Source organism: Benincasa hispida, chromosome 9 (genome assembly GCF_027475165.1).
Source record: "Benincasa hispida cultivar pf3 chromosome 9, pf3_genome.v1.1, whole genome shotgun sequence".
NCBI lineage: Eukaryota > Viridiplantae > Streptophyta > Magnoliopsida > Cucurbitales > Cucurbitaceae > Benincasa > Benincasa hispida.
Window position 1 is genome coordinate 69,073,045 of NC_143486.1, and position 23,829 is coordinate 69,096,873.

At 32.0% G+C, this 23,829-nt stretch overlaps 3 protein-coding genes across 4 annotated transcripts; all 3 read left to right on the forward strand.

The window, feature by feature from the left end:
- Positions 1 to 3,644: 3,644 nt before the first annotated feature.
- Positions 3,645 to 6,266, forward strand: LOC120085898 (putative clathrin assembly protein At2g25430). The gene is made up of 2 exons (XM_039042171.2): positions 3,645 to 3,908; positions 4,019 to 6,266. Exon 2 carries the CDS (start codon positions 4,109 to 4,111, stop codon positions 6,068 to 6,070), a length of 1,962 nt encoding a protein of 653 aa, XP_038898099.2. The 5' UTR covers positions 3,645 to 3,908; positions 4,019 to 4,108; the 3' UTR covers positions 6,071 to 6,266.
- Positions 6,267 to 11,576: 5,310 nt separating this feature from the next.
- LOC120086684 (uncharacterized) lies at positions 11,577 to 14,680 on the forward strand. Its single transcript, XM_039043446.2, has 4 exons — positions 11,577 to 11,801; positions 11,899 to 12,013; positions 13,005 to 13,119; positions 13,708 to 14,680. Exons 1-4 carry the CDS (start codon positions 11,698 to 11,700, stop codon positions 14,436 to 14,438), a joined length of 1,065 nt encoding a protein of 354 aa, XP_038899374.1. The 5' UTR covers positions 11,577 to 11,697; the 3' UTR covers positions 14,439 to 14,680.
- A 3,985-nt stretch (positions 14,681 to 18,665) lies between these two features.
- Positions 18,666 to 22,106, forward strand: LOC120087150 (G-type lectin S-receptor-like serine/threonine-protein kinase SD2-5). 2 transcript variants are annotated; one of them, XM_039044051.2, is made up of 2 exons: positions 18,790 to 19,105; positions 19,762 to 22,106. In XM_039044051.2, exon 2 carries the CDS (start codon positions 19,771 to 19,773, stop codon positions 21,895 to 21,897), a length of 2,127 nt encoding a protein of 708 aa, XP_038899979.1. In that variant the 5' UTR covers positions 18,790 to 19,105; positions 19,762 to 19,770; the 3' UTR covers positions 21,898 to 22,106. The 2 variants fall into 2 exon arrangements, with proteins under 2 accessions (XP_038899978.1, XP_038899979.1); XM_039044050.2 differs by having other exon boundaries at positions 18,666 to 22,106.
- Positions 22,107 to 23,829: the final 1,723 nt, after the last annotated feature.

Consider the following 23,829-nt stretch of genomic DNA (forward strand, 5'->3'; position numbering starts at 1 on the left):
TTTTCAGGTGTAATCAGATTGAATACTCTTTATTCATCAATCATATTGCATTATTTCATTACAGATTTGGATGTTAAACTCATGTGTCAGTACAAATGCATCACAAATAAACAGTAATAAAAGTAATCAAATGAGACCTATTTTTTATTCTTATTGATTTATTACATTTTTATGTGGAATAAATTTGTTACGAGGTTAAAATGATATTTTAACCTAATAATTATAATAATTAATAATTAACATGGACAAGAATGAAGGGGAGCAACATTGACAACATCGGTCTTATCCTAAATTGTCAATGGTGTTGAAATACCGACCGCATATAAATGTTACTGTCCTAGCCCATAGGAAAAAGAAAAAAAAAATCAAATAGTATATTGGATATTATTTTATATCCAAGGAAAATTCTTTATTTTTTACTTTTGTATTTGACTTGTTGCATTTTTATAATAGATTTGGTTGGATAATTATTTAGTTTTTTAAACTAAAACAAAATGCTATTCCTTAAAAGTATAAATTAATAATTTATAAAAATTTAAAGTTTAAATCAATATAATTATTAACTCACAATTTAAATTGATATTGTTATATTATAGGTGATATTGGACTTGACGAAATATGTCAAAAATTAAAAAGAGATTGGACTTAGGTTAAAATGAATAGTTTATAGCCAACTAATCATTGGGACAATCTGATTTAATTTTGACTTGTATATAATGAAAAATCCAACTCGTCTTAATCTTAGAAGAAAAAGGTAAACTCCTTATAAATACATTATCGTGATTTTATATGAGATAACTTAAACTTGAATTATAACTTAAACTTCTAACTTCTTCCTCGTTCTACAATTCTCCATCAAAGACTTTGGTATCAGGGTCATTTTTCTTTGTTTCATAGGTCATTTTTTTCCTAAATTAAAAATTCACTGTCGATAGCATGTGGAGATCAAGTGAGTTTCTTTAGTCAGATTTTGCTATAAATAAATACAGTTCTAAAATTTAAAGGTATAAATTGATATTTATTAAAAAAAAAGAAAATGTTGTCCACATAAATAAAAAGTATGTAGTTATCGTTAAAAGACCATCATACCAAAAATAGGGTGAAAAAAAAAGCAACATTTATGTCATACTATGAATTCTACCAAGAAATGTGTTCCAATTTGTTATTAATATCCTCTTTTTTATATGCTGTCCAACAAAGTTGTCCTTTTGTCCCCTAAAGGTACAAATTGAATTTAAACTCACATGCAACTGTTTGATTAACTCATTGAGAAAGAAAAAACTTTGTGTTATAATTTATTAACATTTAGCAATATGGTAAATAGTAGTAACATGTCCTAAATTAGGGAATTAGGTATATTATAATACTTGTCCCCCAACTAAATAAATAATGAATAAATTGAAATGTCGGTACATGATGGGTCTCGTGAATATTAATTTCTCCAAAGGTGGGAGATTCTCTCACATATGATAATTTTTCTAGTTTAACGATTAGAAGTTCAGGTCTAATTATAAATAATTTGAGATGGTAATTGGTAACCTGTTTCAGTGAACTATGCTAAAATTATCACATATATATTTTTTGCAATATGTAAAGTGAGAGAATTAAATTTCTAATTTCGATATTGATAGTACAAATATTATTTTGGCCAAACTACCACACTTATCTAATTAAAAAAACTGTTAAAAAAATATTTTGATCTCATTTCATTATTTCATTCATCTAATTTTAGTTAATATACTTTCAATAGATCTTTAATTTAGTTATCCAAAGTTTCTTTCAAAAAAAATAAAAAAAATAAAAATTGGTTAGGTAGTAATATTATTTTTTATGTGAGAAAAGAAATCATATAAATATAGGACAAATTATTTTTTTAGTGTGTGTTTTGAAGAATGCATATGGTTGGTTTCCGAGTTTTCAAAACATATAATTTTGGTCTCCTTGTTTTTTAGAATTGGTGGAATTAGTCATTAGTTTTCAAAATATACATTTTTAGTTATTGAAGAGTTCGTGCAACCTATTTAATTTTTTATTATTATTTTAAATTAAAAAAATAATTTTGAAAAAATTACACCCTCCCTAAAATTATATTTGTAGTTAAAGAATACATATAGTTCTATAAAATAATAATATACTTCAAGGACCTTTTAAACCTATTTTCAAGATCTTAGGACTAAAAAAGTACTTTTAAAAAATTTAGAGATCTAATGCACATATTTTAAACTTTTCGATAAACAAAATTACATGTTTTAAAACCAAAGACCAAGCACATATATTCTTTGAAACTACTCAAATGTAGTTTTACATAAATATATTTTTCCCATTTATAAAAAAAAATTATTTTAAATGGTAAAACTGTTCAAAATATTTATAAAATATAACAAAATTTTATAACTATCAATGATAGACGAACTGATAGAAGTCTATCAGTATCTATCATTATAGTTCTAAAATTTTGCTATATTTTTTAGATGTTTTGACTTGTTTTTTTTTATTTAAAAACAATTAAAAAAATGCTAGATACATTTTTTAAAAAATAAATTGAAATTAACTAACTACATGACTAATTTTAAATTTTATTAAAAATTACAAATATTAAATTTTGAAACGAAATTCAAAACAATAAGACTAAAAATGACATTTTAACCCAAAAATTTTGACGATGAGGTTAAATTAGGAGGAAAAGGACAAAGACAGTCAAATATATAAAAGTGATCAAGATTGACCAACGAAGTGCAGGCCGACGGTGATGGGTGAATAAGTAAAAGAAAAGATAAAAATTGGAAAATTACCGCCGAAATACCGTAAACCGTACGCGTCGTATGCATGATTATGCGTTTCTTCCGACACGCCCCTTCCACCTTCCATACAAATCTCTCCTTTTTCCATTTTACCAAATTCTTCATGCGCCGTTTAATAATTTTAAGGATAATTATTTGTTTTTTAAATTAAATCTATTTATCTATATATATATATATATATATATATATATATTTATCATGATTTACATATTTTTTTAAGTATAATAATTAAATTTTTAGATAAATTTAGAAAATGCAAACAACTTTTTGAAACTTATTTTTTTTAATTCTCAAAATTTGAGTTTGATTTTTTTAAATCATTGGTAAAAATTAGATAATAAACGAAGAAATTTGGGAGTGGAAATGATGTCTATAGACTTAATTTTAAAAAACAAAAGGTTACCAAATGGGGCATCTATTTTTGTTTTTAGTTTTGAAAATTAAGCTCGTAGACACTTTTCCACCCATAATTTTCTTTATTTGTTATCTATTTCTTACTAATGGTTTAAAAAAGCAAGCTAATTTTGAAAAATAAAAAAATAACTTTTAAATATTTATATTTCTAATTTTTTTAAGAATTTAATTAATGTATTTAAGAAATATGCAATTTATTATAAGTGGTGAGAAAACAAACTTAATTTTAAAAACAAAAAATAAAAAACAAAATGCCAAATAGCTTTTAAATTAAATATATATATATTTTTTTACAATAACACATATTAAGTAATAATTTAGTATTTTAATTTAAGTATGTGACAATTTATCTGTATTTTTTAAACTAAAATGTCCCAATATTAAAGTAAGATTTATTACCTATAAATATAAATATCAAATTTATATTTCAGATCCGTGATGGAAAAATGAACGGTCAGGATCGATTCTATTGCTCTCCAACTCCCCCCACCTAGATCCACCCGTTTCCCACTGCAAAACACCGACTCCGATAACATCGCTCCGAATCTCTCACTCTTTCTTCTCTCGACTCGCTTTTTCCCTCTCTTCTTCCTTTCTCTCTCATCTCCTTCCAGAACCTCCGTCAATTCCGCCGCCGTCGCGCCGATCTGAAGGATTTCGTTGCAGATCCAGGTTCTTCAGCCTCCAGTGCTGGTAAGCTTGATGATTTTGGTGGTTTTGTCGTTTGAAATAGTGTTGATTTCTTTCATTGGTTGATTTATGCTGGATTTAATCCATTTGTTGCGGTTTTGATATTTTTATAGCTGTGTGGACTGTTTACTGAGGAAGGGAAGTGAGGATCGAGTTCGAGAGGAAGCGGGGAGTTTGTTGAGGGTTTTGTTGAGATTGTCGAGATGGCGCCTAGTACGATTCGGAAGGCGATCGGGGCTGTGAAGGATCAGACGAGTATTGGAATTGCGAAAGTTGCGAGTAATATGGCGCCGGACCTTGAGGTGGCGATCGTGAAGGCGACGAGCCATGACGATGATCCGGCTAGTGAGAAGTACATCAGGGAGATTTTGAGTCTGACATCGTATTCTCGTGGATATGTGAGTGCGTGTGTTTCGGCGATTTCGAAGCGTTTGGCCAAGACGAGGGACTGGATTGTGGCGCTCAAGGCACTGATACTTGTGCATAGGTTGTTGAATGAAGGGGACCCGGTGTTTCAGGAGGAGATCTTGTATGCTACTAGAAGAGGTACGAGGCTGTTGAATATGTCTGACTTTAAGGATGAAGCTCATTCGAGCTCGTGGGATCACTCAGCGTTTGTTCGAACTTATGCATTCTACTTGGATCAACGGCTGGAATTGATGTTGTTTGAGAAGAAAGGTGGTAGTACAAGGGGAAATTCCCGTGGGGATGATAGATTTGATGGAAGAGATGACTTTAGATCTCCACCTCCGAGGCCCTACGATAACAGTTACGGTGAGTATAGGGGAGAAAGAGAGTATGGAAATTATGGTGGGATGAGGAGGTCGAGATCTTATGGTGATGTGGGAGAATCTGTGGGGAGGGACGGGCAGGGGCAGGGGCATAACAACAAGGGGCCGGTGACCCCGTTGAGGGAAATGGCGATTGAGAGAATTTTCGGGAAGATGGGACATTTGCAGAGACTGTTGGATAGATTCTTGTCATGTCGACCGACAGGGTTGGCGAAGAATAGTAGGATGATTTTGTATGCTTTGTACCCTCTAGTGAGGGAAAGTTTTCAATTGTATGCAGATATTTGTGAGGTTTTGGCTGTTTTGCTTGACAAATTCTTTGATATGGAGTATTCCGACTGTATGAAGGCATTTGATGCATATGGTAGTGCAGCCAAGCAGATTGATGAGCTAATTGCATTCTATAATTGGTGTAAAGATACGGGAGTTGCTAGGTCCTCTGAGTATCCAGAGGTGCAGAGAATCACTAGCAAGTTACTGGAGACATTGGAGGAGTTTTTGAGGGAAAGAGGGAAGAGACCAAAGAGTCCCGAGAGGGAGCCACCTCCACCCGCTCCTGAAGAGGAAGAACCAGTGCCTGATATGAATGAAATAAAAGCTCTTCCTCCACCTGAAAATTACACGCCACCTCCGCTCGAGCCCGAGCCCCAGCCTGCGCCCAAACCTCAACCACAAGTCACGGAAGACTTGGTCAATCTAAGAGATGATGGAGTTAGTGCAGATGATCAAGGTAATAAACTGGCATTGGCTCTGTTTGCCGGTCCAGTAGCGAATGGCGCAAATGGATCCTGGGAAGCTTTCCCTTCCGATGGACAGCCAGAAGTAACCTCTGCCTGGCAGACCCCAGCTGCCGAACCTGGCAAAGCCGATTGGGAGTTGGCTTTGGTTGAGACAGCAAGCAATCTATCAAGGCAGAAAGCAGCACTCGGTGGTGGACTGGACCCGTTGTTGCTAAATGGGATGTATGATCAAGGAATGGTTAGGCAGCACACTAGCACCGCACAGCTGAGCGGTGGAAGCGCTAGCAGTGTAGCATTGCCTGGCCCTGGGAATAGCAAAACTCCGATACTGGCTCTTCCAGCTCCAGATGGAACTGTCCAGACAGTGAATCAGGATCCTTTTGCCGCATCGTTAAGCGTTCCAGCTCCTTCTTATGTGCAAATGGTGGAGATGGAGAAGAAACAGCATCTGCTGATGCAGGAACAGCAGTTATGGCAGCAGTATGCAAGAGATGGGATGCAGGGGCAGAGCAGTTTGAACAAAATCAGTAACCCTCCAGGTTACTACAATACAGGCATGGCACCAATGGCTCCGATGCCCTATGGAATGCCTCCGATGAACGGAATGGGCGGGTATTACTACGTTCCTCAATGAAATATATGCTTGCCTTTTACATATATATACTCTGTCAATCTTGTATTCTTAGTGTATTTCTTTGCCTAAATGATATAATTTTTGTTTCCTTCTGCTATTTGTGCGAGAAAAATGGTGTTGGAACTTTGTTTGACTATGGAAGCTGATATTGTTTTATGGATTTTGATAATGGAAGTCCCATAAATCCCTACTCTAATTGGATAAGTATCCAAAGTAATCCTGAACTCTCGATTTTAGTTCATTTTAGTCTTTATATTTTCAAGATGAGATTCACGTAATTTCAACTTTAACTCATTTTGGTCCTTATACTTTTATTTTTATCGTTTTAGAAAGTTATGAAAGGACTAGAATAGTATTAATTTTTAAATTTTCACTTTTCTCAACTTATTTGTCTTGTTTTTTACTTTTTACACTTTAAATGCCTTGAACTCTGTTGTAAATTTGTTTTGATCTTTCTTCCTGTTCCTAGTAATCAGGACAAATGATGCTCTAATCAATTGCCACTTGTCATCTGACTTGGATTTTCCAATTAAAAAGGCATGTTTCTAATCTATGAACTGCTTTATTTTGCAGTCAATATTCCTTACTGTAATTGGTTGTCTAATTTGCTTCCTTTCATTAGTTGACTAATTATTTATGTTAAATATGGCTCAAATGTTGCTGATTTGGCATCGACATCTCTGTCAAATGGTATTTGATCTGTTCTGTTTTCTTGCTTTATTTTATTCAGAATGACTTTATCATTTGAAATTCAATGTTTGGTAAATTCAAAAACAATCAACAGTGATGGGTTTCTTTAATAAAAATTTTGACCTTTTTAAGCTCTAATAATGAAAAAAATTATTTCAAATAACAAAACGGTTAAGAATATTTATAAATAATAACAAAATATCAGTCTACCGCAATAGATTAATATCTATGTCTATCATAATATAATATAGATAGATAGACACGTATAGTAATTGATTATAGTCAATTTTGTTATATTTGTGAATACTTTGATTATTTTTTCTATATTTAAAAAAAAAAAAAAATCCTACGAGAATGTAGAGAGGAAAAAGAAAAAAAGCAAAAGAATCTAGCGGCAAACACGATGTTCATGTAAAGTCAATTCTGTCTTCACGAGCTGCCCATTGGCTAAAGCTATTAAAACTGAAAAAATAAAAAAACAAAAACAAAAAAAATCTGGTGCTCTGCTGTATTCAACAACACATACTGGGCCGGTACTTTGAGGGCCGGCCCAAAAGGAAAGTTCAGGCCCATTTTCCACTATCCCTAACTAGCCCGATTATTCAGCCCACCATTATTGGGCTTAAACGGAACCTGGTAACTGAATCTCTAATACGAAGTCCATAGTGCAAGATTTATATAGTTCAACTATATTCATTTTGGTAATGAGAACTTCTATTGATATTATCATTATTTTGGCTAATACAAAATTTGAAATTGTTGAATTTGTTCAATAAATTAATTCACAATGTTTTGATCATAGTGTTTTTCTTAAAATAAATAAATAAATAAATAAAAACCAAGCATGGTGTCTTTGTTATTTATGTGTTTTTTTGCATATATACTATTTTAGTTTACAACAATGCAAAAGAAAACTTGTGTTTTAAGCTTGTTGGATATCAAGCTTTTGTTGTTGAATTTGAAAATAAGGCCCTAAAATTCAATAATTTAGTATAGCAAAGTTACATTTTTTAACCATAGTACTCCAACTTTAAATTCAATGGCGACATGGTGTAGGGTGGGAAATCGTAGAAATATAAATCGTAGGTGTTCCTTCATTACAGAAAAATCAATCAATAACATTCCATAACCCGATGATCACTAGTCTCTCTTACTTTTAGGTCTTAATAATACTTTGGAATTGGATTAAAAATTATGTTTTTCCTATCAATGTGACATGCCATTTATCATACCTATCTGTTGCATGTTCATATTTTTATTAATCTTCACTTAACACATGGACAATAGTTTCAGAAACATAGACTTTCTAAACTAACACTTACTAAACCCTCTAACAAAAGTTTAAAATTTAATATTGTCATCCAAAAAAAAAAAAAAAAATCTCAAAAGTGAACCTTCTGATTGAGTAAACTAACGAGCAACGGAAAAAATCAGAATCAATAAGTACTCTGATTACATTTAATTTGAGCTTAAAATATGCATTGAAATGTGATTTCTGAAGAGAGTTTCTAAAACACAATACCTTTGATGAAAACACTTCGATTCTAGTTGAGATCCACGAATTGATGCTTCAATCCTTTAGTAGACTACCACATAGATCTTTTATACTATTATCTAACTTGAATCGTGTGGTGGAAACACTGAATTAAGTAGGATCTAAGTGAGATAGAGGAGGGTTTGCTTGGTTTTCACCTTTTGCAGAATTTCAACTAAAAACTAATTGCATGAAGAGGTAATTGAAGTTCAAAACTTCAATTTATAGATAAAGACCCAAACTAGTTGGCGTGGTTGATGCCACTTCAATTTTCATTGAAAATTAAAGTGGCATGAGGTGTTAACTTTAGTGGGAAATCCAAGATTGGGTTTTCCCACTTTCAATTTTAAATTTTCAATTAATTTTAATTAATCAAATTAAATTAAATCTAATTTTTCGAAAAAACAAATTTTAATTTTATAATTTTGAATTTTCAAAAATCTAAAATTCTAATTAATCAAAATATCAATTTTGAACAAATTTCAAAATTAAATAAAATTGAATAGTTAATTAAACTAATTTAAATTAATTTAATTTAATATCAATTATTAAATATTATATTTTACATCATCAAATATTTAAATCATTATTTAAATATTTTGAATTCTCCAATTTCGTTTAATTTTGACAAAAATTAAACGTTTCAATTGTATCAAATACAATTAATAGAAACCCTAATTGAATTCGAACACTTCAAATTCAAAATCCTAATTTCGAATCTCATTGTTTTAATTTTATTCAATTCACTTACGAACTAGTAGATGGACTTTATGGACTTAGAGATCATGGGCTCCAATGATTTGCAATTAATTGGTAAAACTCTTTCAATCGAACTAATCACCATTTGTTAACTACCAAGACACATCACTATAGCTTGATAGTTGCACTATTCTCACTGTAGATATATTTATGTCAATTTTAATCATACTCGGTAAGTCGGTCATTCTCAGGTCGTTCGTATTTATAGCTAGGTCAAAATTACCGTTTTACTCCTGTAATTACATCTTGCTCCTTAAACTCTCATTGATCCTTCATTGAACAATTGGTTTATAGTCCGATTCATAAACCATGACCCTCTTGATCAAGAGAGGGTGGGGCCCCTTTGTTCAAGACCAGGATTCCACGTTTAAGAGAACAACCTATTTGCTAACCCTAAATCGAGTAGGAGTGAATTCCATCCTCCAGAGCTAAGTCCCCAACTATTTATCCTGTCATATCCCAAAATGGGAGGCTTATTCAGTAGTGTTGTTGGATTATTCTCACCTATGTAGATCAAAGGATAATCTCATATAAACATGAGTTCATAGTTAGCTCATGATTAAGATCGAGTTATCCTATGTCATTTGAATTTGAAATAGTCAGTTTTAAAAGTAAACGGTCGTTATAAAGAAAAGTGACTTATTTTGTGGTCCGGTCTTATGCAAACTCATTGCATAGGATGCCCACACTCACATGTCTCCACATAAAATGATTTTGGGATCATATCATCTGTATCAGTATACAAAATGGGCCACATCCAATAGTGTCACTAAGATAAGGTACCCAATCTCATTCATATACTTATCGACCATTTTGGCTATATACTAAAAATTGATCATCTTTTATGCCACCACATAAAATTAAAGTATTCACATTATAGCATTTGATTCGTTTGTTGGATTTTTATAATAAAATGCAATATCAATAACAATTTATTGAATAAAATATTCGATAATAGTTTTATTGATAAATAGAATATGTTCAACAATATTTACGAATTACAAGTTTAGGACATTCCCAACACCTTTAACCTATTACTCACTACAAGTTTTAAAGAAAGATACAAAATTGAATTGGATTGGGTTGAAATGAGGTTGTTTGGACTAACTCGAAAAACTCGAATAGTCTCCAACCCAACCTAACTATCAAAATTTGGATCGAGTCGGATTGTTAAGTTGTTATTTTTTTTTCTTATTGATTTTATCTATAACAAATAACTAATAACTAAAATCTCATAAAACTCAAAGTTAAATTTTAAATACGCACGTTATTAATTACAAATTTTGAACAAAAAGACAAACATCATAACAATCTTAAAAGAAAAACATTGAAAATACACCCGTCCATAGTTAGTCAAACATTAAATAAAATAAAATCTATATATTTCTTCTTATTATATATGTAATTCGATTAACCAAATTGAAAAAAGATTTATTCAATCCAATAAAAATAAAATAAAATAACTGGATCCAACCTTTACATTTTAGGAATAAAGAGCCCTCCAAATATGATATTCCCTCTTTCCTTTGCTCATTTCAAGACTATGAATAGATTAAAAAAAAAAAAGAAGAAGGGAAAAGCAAATGACTTTTTGTGTTGGGGGGGAGGATGGGCACAGAGGCAAAGGCACAGACACACTGAGACATTACAGAGAGTGAAGCTTAAATGAGGGTTCTGACAGTGACAACACCCTTTCATTTCTCCCCCTTCTTCTCAACAGATAATGACTGATGACTCTTTGGGAAGTCAGCATGTGTCTTTGTGGGGGCACACCCTAAACCCTTCAAATCCTCCTCTCTTCCCAAATTAGGTCATTAAATCTCCTAACTAGTTCATATGATCTTCGATACCCTTATTTGATTTTATCAAGTCGTACAGATTAAGAGTATATTTGAGGTGTTGTGTTGGTTATTATAGTCTATAGATTATATGATTGTTTGTATTTCGGATACATACTAATTTAGTCTAGCTTACAATAGTTTGTGTTTAAAGTGCACACTATCCGAATAATAAATAGTAAACATTGTGACAAGGAGAATGAAATAGTAATTATGTAGTTAATTGTAGATTATAATGGTTGGAAACATTGGAGCAAGGACTATCCTTAAGACTATAATAACCACTACTGGCTAAGTAACTACTCTTTTGTAGTCTCTAATTAGTTATGATTAATACTATTTCAAAACCCCAATTTTCTACCATTTTTACTATTTTATGTTCATAAATTTTTTTATTATTTCCTACCGTATTTACTATTTATTTCTCAAACTAAAATAGTTTACACCTCAAACACATACTATTATAACTCAAACTAAAATGATCCAACCCCAAATACAAACTATAATAACTATTTTTTCACCTTAAACGTTTCCAACTGTTTTAATCGAAATCCTAAATATATAGTGACCTATAATAGCTCACTCCATCTACTTGAAATTTACGATAAATTCTAAAATATAGAGATTAAATTCTAATATTTTCTAAATGATAGGGACAAGATTTGCCATTTAACATTTTTTTTCTCTCTCATTCTCCCAATGTACGTTCAGACTCCCCCTCCCCCCGTTTTATTTGGCCATGATTCTCCATTTCTCCCTTTTCTCACACTCCATTGCCACACATTTTGGAGGTTGTTAGTGTGAGGATGCCCCCAAGAACAGGGTGTCGGCCATTTGAGTGTGTGAGGAGAGCTTGGCATAGTGAAAGACATCAACCCATTAGAGGTTCTCTCATTCAAGAGATTTTCAGGTTCCTTCTTCTTCTAAACCCTTTTCTTGTTTTGGCTATGGAATCTGTTTTTTTTTTTTTGGGTGGAATGTTTGATTTTTGAGTGTTGTCTGTTTAGGGTTGTTAGTGAAGTTCATTGCTGTGCTACAAAGAAGAATAAGGAGTGGCAAGAGAAGCTTCCCATTGTTGTTCTTAAAGCTGAAGAGATTTTGTATTCTAAAGCTGACTCTGAGGTTCTCTCTTTTCCTTCTTTTTTTGTTTTGTTTTATTTTTTTTAACCCTTTATCAAAGTTTCTACTGTGTTTTTTGTTATATGGTCATTTTCTGTACCTGAATGAGACCTATTTTGTTGTTGGGTGTATCTCTGTTGTGTTCTGTTTTTTTATCCTCAATTTAAAAAAATTACTTTAGTCCATATTGGCAAAGCTTTTATAAAATAAAATCTTGTTAAATTATAAAAAATAACCTTGAATGTTTCCAAAATACTTCTATACTTTCAAAAAGTTGCAGTATTAACCTTGATCCTTCATTAAGGTTTCTAATCTATCCTGAGGGTATTAATCCTTTAGTATTTAAGTAAAAAATGTTTAGGTCACCATCACATCCTTCTAAGTCTCAGTTTTCGTTCGAAATTCTGAAAACTTACTGCTATATGTGTAGTTTTGAAGCACTTATAACAGCTGAAGAGTAATATCGCAACCTTTGGAAGAATAGGTGTACTAGTAAAGTTGGGGTAATTGCAATTGATAGCATTTTTAGGAATAACAATCAAGTGTATAATATCATTTTAAAAAAATTGCAAATATAGTCAAGTCTATCAACGATAGACTTTTATCGTTGATAGACTCCCAAGTCTATCAGTGATAGATACTCTTACCAGTGATATGGTCTATCACTGAGACTCCTACTAATAATATGGTCTATCACTGATAGATTATTTAACTTTGGTCATATTTGTAATTTTTTTACATTATGTTATATCTGCTAATAATTTAGGTTTAATGTCTATATTTGCAACTGTCCCTTTTTTTTTATATATATAATTTAGTGAATGAAATCCTAATATTGGTACTTTATTGTCTCTAATAAGTAGATAAAATAGTTTTTTATGCAAAGTGAGCAAATAAAACAGAAACATTTGAATGTTTAAGGTCCAAACTGAACTAGCAATTAAAGTTCACAGATTATGATAAACTCACATTGTTCATCTATACATTTGCACAGGCTGAATACATGGATATTACTACACTATGGGCCCGAATAAATGAAGCGATTAATATGATAATTCGGCTTGATAAGGATGCCGAAACTGGGGAGTTTCTTCATCCTTGTATTGAAGGTGCCTCTGCAAAATTTAATTTGTTACCATATTTTGTATGAGACCAACGTTTGTATGTATGTCATTAAGAACTAAATGGTCAAAAAGGTAACAAAGAGAAGTTAAAGATCATAGTTTCGAACTATCGTCACCACTTATCGTCTCAATGTTGTAGAATAGAACATTTACTTCTTGGGAATAGTCAATATCACTGTCGAGTAAGATGTTTCATAGAATAGTTCGAAATGTACGTGTGACACCTAAAGTTACCAATATGTAGGTAGTTTGTGTTCGATATCGAGAATATATGATTTTATTGCAATGTTGGGTTAGTCTGTGAAACGGTTATCTTGCAAGATTCGTTTAGATGATGGTAGACTAAGATCATTTTTTCCTAGGATCATTTGAGACATGTAAGTTGGTCGAGATGCCTACGGTTACCAAAATCTTGGCTGTGTTGTTATTGAAAATCTATGATTTTGTGCAATATTAGGTAGTATATGAAACTTAGCTTGAAATTGTATAACTGAGGATGAAAATGGCTGTTTTATTTGTAAATGTTTTGTTATAAGTCCTAATCTTTTGTTAAAAAACAATTGCCCTCTTCAGCTGCTCTCTATTTGGGCTGCACGCCGAGAAGATCGTCGAAGAGTAACCGAGGTAGTAATCTGAGGGGCTACCTTAATTCCTGCACTCCACAGGTCTTAGACACATCACCTCACTACACCAACTCCATTAGGCCAACTGTTTTGAGTTCACAACACTTCTCATCTTGTCCAAATTTGTCAAAGCAGACGAGAAATGTATCGAAAGCCCAACCGAAAAACCAAAACCATGTTGGTGTTCATAGCACAAACCCGACTTCAACTGTGTATAAGAATATTTGGCCATTGATCGGTAGGCAACCGCTCCTAACAGAGACCGTTGCTGGATGGAACATGTTTTCTTTGTGTCCATTGTATCATGGAAGCAATCAATGCGTATCCGGTATCGAAATCCAACCAATGCCCCTCCACAGCAATCCAATTTTCTCTGGTCCAGCTCCGTTTAAGTACTTCCATTCCAATGATGTGATTCCTGCAAGAAACAACAGAATTGATTTAGTAAATAGTACTCTTCACAAGCAACAGAAAACAACTTGTGATCTATCGTTGCGGTTGGGCCCTCTTTCCATTCCACACTCGAGCATCAACAACGGTCAATCCAAGACGATCAATGACATTGGTGCTATCGCCTCTCAAAGGCAAATCACGAGTTCCTCGGGTCGCTCGTCCCAACTAGACAAAACGTTTGCTTTCTTCCCTCTCCATGGTACATATGGTGCATTAGATTCCCATTAGTGAGGGAGCAGAGCTTCTAAATCAATTTAGATGATAGAAAGCATTTACTTGTATGATCAATGTCTTTCTGTTGTTGGATTCAATTTACTCGTGATGTTCTTGCGTTGTTGTTAGTAGCAAGATGATAGGACATTAGCCTTGTATCGTTTAAGTTATCGCTATAATCGAGCTATGTAGATGCAGTGTAATATCTTGTTTTATTTAATAAGGCATTGAGATAGTAACAAAAGCCATTTGAATCATGTGAATATCTTCATGTGGAAGGTTGACAATCTGCATCATCCTCTTCTTTATTATATATGTTTGGTAAAAGTTTGTTCAAGTGTTAACACCAATGACTTCAATTAAGATAATGAGATCTTTGGCTTTAAACCTCACTTATAGTGAGGTTGGGGGGCTTAAACTTTCAAGTACATAAATAGTTTTGAATATCCATTAAATACAATCGATCTAATTTGATGCAGATTTAGATGTTAAGTATAAATTTGAGCTCCAAACAAATAATATGAAGCTCATTGTTCTACCGTAAAAAAAAAAAAAAAACTTAATTTCATGCATTTATCAACACGATTGACATTTTACAAATGGAAAAGCTTCAAGTTAATATAAGGATAAACTTCACTATCAATATAAGACAATATGCTTTCTTTATCTTATTATGTATCCATGACAATAACTTTTTTAACTTGTTTTCTTTAGTTATTCAGGTAACGCTCACGAATTTAGGTAGTTTAGTAAATTTTTCTTTAAAAAATAACGACCATTATTGATTTTCTCATCAATATGTTTATAAAAATGTTTGAAATCCATTGTAACCCTTTTTTGATTGGTTTGAAACATAGGACTATTTTTATAAGAAAGTTGATTGAGTATTGTTTTCTTCAAAGATTATTCCAAAAGCTAAAGTCATTGTATGGTTTATGGACACCCTTTCCAAGTCTTAAAGCAAGTGACTTTTGTACTTTATTTTTGCTCATTATTCAAACCAAATTAAAGGTCATTTTTATAGTTGAAATTTCAAATTTTGGTTGCCATTATGGAATAGTTTCTAACATCATTTTTAACAAAATCAATTGCTCATTAAAAAAAAAAAAAAAAATCCAAACTTTCACACTTAAAAAACGTATCTTTTTGTTTAGTGCAACGATTACTAATTGTGAGATCGAACTATCAACTTTTGAAATAGTAATTAGTGTCTTATCCACTAAACTATTTTCAAATTGACTTGAAAACTTATCTATCCAAGAAACTATTTATAATGTACATTTGTAAAGTCTTATGAAATCTAGTTAATTTTCAATCACATGTCAATTTATTGATGAAATTTTTAATTCACTTTAATCTATTTTTTATGTACCAATTGTTGATAGAAAATTTTGTTTATTATTTTTTTTTTTCTTGTTGGTCTCAATTATCATTTTTGGGATGCTTTACTTTGCTCTTCTTTTTGGTATTCCCATGCAATTTGACATTAAATATGTATGCAAGCACAAGGAAGACAAAATTACTTAAACTTTTAAAACTATCACATGCTTGCTTTCTAAGTTTATGACACATTTGTTCTTTTCCCTCTATTTCTCATTTGGTTCCTTAGAAGTTATACCTCTATCACTATTTGATTTTGGTTTTATACTTTTTAAAATTAGTGTTTTTAAAAATCAACCCAAATTTAAAAACTGTAACAATAAACAACTGTAAGAATATTTAGAGAAAAAATGAGACTTCACTTTTTAGTTTTAACTTTTTCTCATCTTCTCGATTTTATAAAGTCTCTCTTTTTTTAGAACAACATGGGTGAAGGATTGAAACTCGAAAAGGACAAAACACATGTCAATTCCACTGAGCTGGGCTCACTTTAACTGCTTAGTTTTTTTATACAACATAAAAAAGAAGGATTCTACTATTTCACTACCTTGACCTTGAACTCATAATTTTTTTAAAAATTATTTGTGCATTATTTATTAATTATTTTTTATTAAAAAAACATCAATCTTTAAAGCTTTAAAGAACTGTTTAGAGGTTAAGTTGGTTATTGTAATCAATGGATTATAATAGTTTGTGTTTGGAGTGTGACTATTTTAGTCTGAATTATAATAATCTATGTTTGAGTGCAAACTATTTTAACTTGGATTACAAATGAAGAGTGGGAGAATGATTATAAAATAGCAAGTATATCAGACAATGAGGATTTTTAAATAGTTTTACTACAATTAATTGTGAGAAATAAATTATAGGACAATGATTAATCCAACCCTTCTCTCTCTCTCTCTCTCTCTTTTTTCCTTCATATAGTAAAAATAAATTTTTAAACTTTTTTTTTAAAAAAATTTGTCATATGACATGTTTTTATTGGATACAGGGTTGCACCCAAATTTTTTTTTTCGTTATAATAATCGGGAACTTTAACTGTTATAATAGGAGACCCAAATATTATGTGGACCAACTCCACTCAAGATAAATTGAAGGCCTAAGCGCTCCTTATATACTACTAGATGCAATTCATTATTTTATATAATATAAAACTAACTATTATTTTTTAATTCACGAGAAATGAAGTCTTCTTAGATAACTAGCGGCATAAATAATGTACCTCTAACTTTGCTATCTTTTTGATGATTACTAAAGATTACAACAGCTAGACGACAAATGAATAAATTTTCATTACTAAAGATTACAACAATTAGACAACAAAAGAATAAATTTTCACGATGAAAAGAGTAAACTGAAATGTTGACATTTATATAAGTAACACATAAATTTAATTTTGAACCATATAATATAATTGTCCTATTGTAAAAGGAAGATGAAAGAAATACTTTTGAAACATAAATGTAAGTCCAAGTAAAATGCTAGAAGGTTTGAAAAAGATTCTACAAGGGATTTGCTGTTTTGCCTTTGGCCTTTTCCTTTGGAATCAATTGAAAATTATCAACATTTTTTTTTTGATATTGAAAATTATTTACATTTGGAGGAAGAAGCATAGAAAAATTCAATGTGCAATTATTTAAAGAAAAAAAAATCAACTTGGTTAAATAAAATAAATGAGAAAATGTGCTTAGTTGAACTTGGAGTCAACAAACCAATAAGATTGAAACATGTGGGGATCAATTTTTTTTAGAAAATATAAAACAAAGTTGCATTTATTTATTAGCTAGAAAAAGAAATATGCAAGAACCTATCACCTCCCCCACTACTACTATCTTTCATGTTACACCCTTTCCATTTAATTAAATTATCCCATTATACATTATTCATTTTAATATATATTTTTTTAATTAGAATTAACCATAAAATTGTAACAATAGCTCAATTAAAATATTGCTAATGTTAAATATGCTTGCAAGGAAAAAGAGTCCTACTTTTAAAATTCAACATATGAAAAGCTACCTACATTACAAAATTTTCAACCAAAGTTAGGGCAAAGATTTTTATAACTTTTCTAGAAAAAGATGAATATTTAGGAATATTCAAATTTTCAAAATTTAGACCATTGAATATAATTAAAGATGGTTTAATAGTACCTAAAACTTTATTATAGGAGTGAAAGTTCTATCGACTTTGATGCTAATAAAGAACCAAACACCCCGATCGATTTTAAAAAAAAAAATCAAATGTCCAATAAAAAATAAAACAAATCAATTAGTTTTTATTTTTTGCTTTTGTTTTGAATTGTCTTTTTCTTTAAATAAAATGTGGGACTATTTCTTATTTATATAGATTGAAATTAGACATTTTTATTTTTTTCTCAATCCGATACTTTAAAGATATACACACCCTTAAGTTCGATTTGGTTTTGATGGGGAGTTTCAATTAAAAAAAAAAATCTCATCCATTAATTTTTTGTTTTTCCTAAATACCAGCAAAGTGTCCAATTTTATACTAAGAAACAAACCGAATAGTAAATCAATTTGGTTTTGTTTGATTTTTTGATTTTCTACCTTTTTTTTTCACTCCTACTTTCTTCATCCCAATTTAAACAAAAAAAAAAAAAAAAAAAAAAGAAAAAGAAAAGAAAAGAACAAACAAAAATGATTGATAGTTCAATTTTCACTCTACCATTAATTTTTATTAGTTCAACAATCATAGAGTGAGAATCCAACCGTCAATATTCTATAGGTATCTTATCTACCTCCTATTGAATTGAATTATACTTGAATTTGAAAGGAAAAAAAAACTTGAATTTGCAACACTAAATCTCAAAACTTTCCAAATTCATAAAGTGGGGTGTCATCACTTTGGATTGTAGCTCAAAGAAAATTAAAAGAAAAAAAACCCAAATTCAGAAATTGACAATTTATGATCCCAACACCAAGTTTTACATTATAAAATATTGAAGTTTTGAATCTTTTTTGGGATCTCTCAAGAGATGAAGAAGAAGAAGAAGAAGAAGAAAGAAGAAAGAAGAAAAATAAAGAACGAAAGCGAAGCAAAAGTCATTAAATATTATCACTGACGAACGCCATATGAACACTTTGCTCATCTTTTCTTTGGTGGGTAAAAAGAAAATGGCGGTATCTCTAAGAACATAGAGACAGGACAAGCAATTTCTACCCAACAATCCTTATTTTTCTCTTCTTTTCAGACCAACATTGAAGAACAACCAGCGACAGCCCCTCTTTTTCCTCGTACAACCTCGAGCTTTGGTCCTTTTCCCACCATTTTCAGAGGTCAGTTTCATTATTACCTCTGTTTTCTTCTTCCCCAAGCATTGATTTGATCAGACCCCATTGAAGTTCAATGTTCTCTTGTTCTTCCATGGATTTTCAATTTTGAGGTCCTAGGGAAGTTTGGGTTGGTTTTACCTCTTGCAATCTGGCTTTAGAAACTTCTACTTTTCTTTAACCCTATGGATATGTGAAGTATATTGATATTGGGTTTTTTTTTTGGTGCTGTTGTAATATGATATTTACCACTGAGAGGTCTGTTTTTGTGTTGTTTTTTTCTTATTTGATTAATTTCCCCAACTGGGTTGGAGTTTGATTCTGAAAATTTTGTGATGGGTGCTTCAAATTTTGGTGGTTTCATCTGTTTGTTGGCTTGGTTGTCTTTGTTTATTTTGATTCAATGTGAAGTATGCTTTGCAAGTACTAGGAGTTTTGGGAAAATCTCTCCAGGGTTTCAAGGATCTCAAATGAGATGGATTGATAACAATGGCTTGTTTCTTATGTCAAATAATTCTACATTTGGATTTGGGTTTGTGACTACTCAAGATGTCACAATGTTTTTACTGGCTGTCATCCACACAGACAGCTTAAGAGTAGTTTGGTCTGCAAACAGGGCCTTCCCTGTTGCTAACTCTGATGAGTTTACATTTGATGAGAAGGGAAATGCAATGTTGAAGAAAGGTTCTGTTGTGGTTTGGTCTACAAATTCAAGTGACAAAGGGGTTTCTTCCTTGGAGTTGCAAGACTCGGGAAATTTGGTTTTACGAGCGAACGACAGCGATAATGGAATAGTTTGGCAGAGTTTTAGTCATCCAACTGATACTCTTTTATCAGGGCAGGATTTTGTTGAAGGAATGAGACTTGTGAGTGATCTTAGTAATAATAACATTAGCTATTACCTTGAAATGAAGTCTGGTGATATGACACTCTTAGCAGGTTTTCAATCCCCACAGCCTTACTGGTCTATGGCTAAGGAGAATCGTAAAACCGTTAATAAAAATGGCGGGGCAGTCTTCTCGGCGACTCTTGATGTGAACTCTTGGAAGTTTTATGATCGAAGCAAAGTCTTGCTCTGGCAATTCATCTTCTCGAATATAGCCAATGAAAATGCAACTTGGATAGCAGTTTTAGGAGATGATGGTTTTGTGTCTTTTTATAATCTTCAAGTTTCTGGTGCGGCTTCAACTACTAAGATACCTGAAGACTCTTGTAGCACACCGGAACCGTGTGGCCCATATTTTATATGTTATAGTGGGAACCGATGCCAATGTCCTTCAGTTCTTAGCACCAAACCGAATTGTCAACATGGGATTGTCTCTCCTTGTGATCAATCAAATGGAAGTATTGAGCTTGTAAATGCAGGGACTGGGGTAAAATATTTTGCACTTGGATTCCTACCATCCACTTCGACTGATTTAAATGGTTGCAAAACCTCTTGCATGAGCAACTGTTCTTGCCGTGCATTGTTCTTTGAAAGCCGAACGGGGAACTGCTTCTTGTTGGATGACGTTGGTAGCTTTCAAAACTCCAATGAGGACTCTGACTTTGTTTCATACATCAAGGTCTTGAAGAATGGAGGCAGCGGTGACAACAACGGAGGGAGTAAAAATGGTGGAATGAACTCTCATATTGTTGCGATCATCATTGTTTTTACCGTGTTCGTCATTTGTGGTCTAGTTTATTTGGCATTTTGTTACTACAGGAAAAAGAGAAAACTACCGGGAACTCTTCAAGAGACTTCCGAGGATGATAACTTCTTGGATGGTTTAACAGGGGCGCCTATTCGTTATAGCTACGACGATCTTCAAACTGCAACCAATAATTTCTCTATGAAACTTGGTCAAGGAGGATTTGGCTCAGTATATCAAGGAGTTCTACCTGATGGAACTCGGGTTGCTGTGAAGAAATTGGAAGCAATTGGTCAAGGGAAGAAGGAGTTTCGAGCTGAAGTGAGCATAATTGGTAGTATCCATCATGTTCACTTGGTCAGGCTCAAGGGCTATTGTGCTGAAGGATCACACAAGCTTCTTGCTTATGAATACATGGGAAATGGTTCTTTGGACAAATGGATATTTAGGAAGAATAAAGAAGATTTTTTGTTAGATTGGAATACAAGATTCAATATTGCGTTAGGAACAGCTAAGGGGCTAGCTTACCTCCATGAAGATTGTGATGTAAAGATTATTCACTGTGACATCAAACCCGAAAATGTGCTTCTGGACGACAAATTCCTTGCAAAAGTATCAGACTTTGGCCTTGCAAAGCTAATGACACATGAGCAGAGCCATGTTTTTACGACACTAAGAGGAACTCGAGGGTATCTTGCTCCAGAGTGGATCACAAACTACGCCATTTCAGAGAAGAGTGACGTGTATAGCTACGGTATGGTATTGCTCGAGATAATTGGGGGAAGAAAAAACTTTGACTCAACAGAAACTTCGGAAAAATGCCACTTCCCATCTTATGCTTTTAAAATGATGGAAGAAGGAAGACTTGAAAACATCCTTGACTCAAATCTGGTCATAAAAAATGGTGATGAGAGAGTTTTTACAGCCATTAAAGTTGCACTGTGGTGCATACAAGAAGATATGCATCTCAGGCCACCAATGACTAGAGTAGTCCAAATGCTCGAAGGCCTTTGTGCCGTTCCTCCGCCTCCAACTTCCTCCCCTCTCGGTTCTCGCCTATTTTCAAGTTTCTTCAAATCAATCAGTGAGGGAGGAACCTCTTCTGGGCCATCGGACTGCAACAGCGATGCGTATCTTTCAGCTGTGAAGCTCTCCGGGCCAAGATGATGACAACTCTTGGAAAGATTTCGGCATATAATTCATTCACAGATGAGTTCTCTTATACTTCCTACACAGCATCATATTCTTGTAAATTAGTTTCTGTTCTCAACAACTTTTGAAATACTAGAAAAGTGAATAGTTTTTGCTGTTTGTTATGTATATTTAGATTGCTGTTTTTTTTTTTTTTTTTAATTATAGAAAATTGGTTATGCAAATAGCTTCTTCTTTTCTTCTTCTTCCTTTTTTTTTCTCAATACAAAATCTGTCTCTGCTGCTTCTTTTTTATTTTGTAACCTCATCAAAATGAGTGATGAAACTCCTTCAAATCTCCATAACTCTAAAACTTCATCATTGTGAACTGCCTTATCTTTCATATCGTCGATGTTATCATTGTCGTTGTCATCATCGTCTTTCACATCATAATATGATAGGGAAAGGGGAAAGAGAGATGAAAATTTGGGTAAAAATTGAAGTGATAGATTGGGAGGAAAAAAACATGAATGTGTGGACTGAAAAATGTAAAAATATAGACAAGAAGCATTTGGAATAAAGGGTTTTGAACAATGATGTGTGTCCAAAAATGTAAGCTCATGGGTCACTTAGTCCTTGAAATCCCCATTTTTTTTCTCTTTTTCTTTTTCCTTTTATATCCTCATTCCTCTGTCCTTTTATCCATTGTAATTCCAAGTATCTTATCTCCCAGGCCCTTCACTTGTTCATGTGAGAAAACTTTCGAACCAAAAACTATGTATGTACCGTTCGATAACCATTTTATATTTAGTTTTTTATTTTTGAAAATTAATTCTATTTTCTCCTTATTTCTTACGATGATTTACATATTTCCTAAATATAATTGTTGAATTCTTAGTTAAATTTCAAAAATAAAAACAAACTTTTAAAAACTAGTTTTTTTAGTTTTCAAATTTTGGTTTGATTTTCTAATTCATTGGTAAACAGTAAATAACAAATGAAGAAATTTGGATGTGGAAGTGATGTCTATAGGTTTAATTTTAAAAAATAAAAAAAAAACAAAATAGTTACTATAAGGGTTTTACAATTTTGTTATTGAAAAAAATATATATATGCAAAAACATGAAGACTTGTACCATTAATGTGATTTATGTACTGTTTTTTTAAAGAAAAAATTTACTGTTGTACTATGTTTTTTGACTGTTGATTCTTTCAAATTACAATAAGAATTTTAACCTGGATGACCTAGATTCCATCCATGTTGTCTTGGTCAGTTTTTTTCAGTTTTTGAGTTTTTGAGATTTTCATTTTGGCCCCTTTATTTTGGGCCACAAACTTCGAAATAAAAATAAAAATAAAAATAGTTTAATCTCTAAACTCTAAAAAAATATAATCATCATGGTCCTTACTAATATTTTGATCTTTAATATCCATGTACTCAATTTTACATTAGCCAACCTATTTAACTTCAATACATATCCATACTAACACAGTGATACACATACTCTAAAGATACACTACTCATCAGTTGGAAATTCTTTTTATACTACGGTGGTATGAATTTTTTTTATACTATCTCCACTTATTAGAATAGGGTGGGACCCATTGATATTAATTCATGATTCATAAATATTTATGTAGACAAATTTATAGTGTGAACAATAGGAGTATGATACTTATGTAGAAAAACTATGTAAAGACGGGCTAAAATGAATATTTGAAAAGTCTACAAATTCAAATTAAAAAAAAATAATAATAAAATAAAATCTTAAAAGTTGAGGCATCAAAAGGGGGATTTTTTCCCTATTTTTTAGCTCAACAACATACCCGAACCTTTTAGTCGTTGAGGTGTCGAGATAAAATCACATTTGATTATTGCTTGCATCAACAAATGTTGAAATAAACATATATATGATGATTAGAAGTAATTTGTTGTTATAGTGTCGAATTTTTAAACAGATGAAGTAT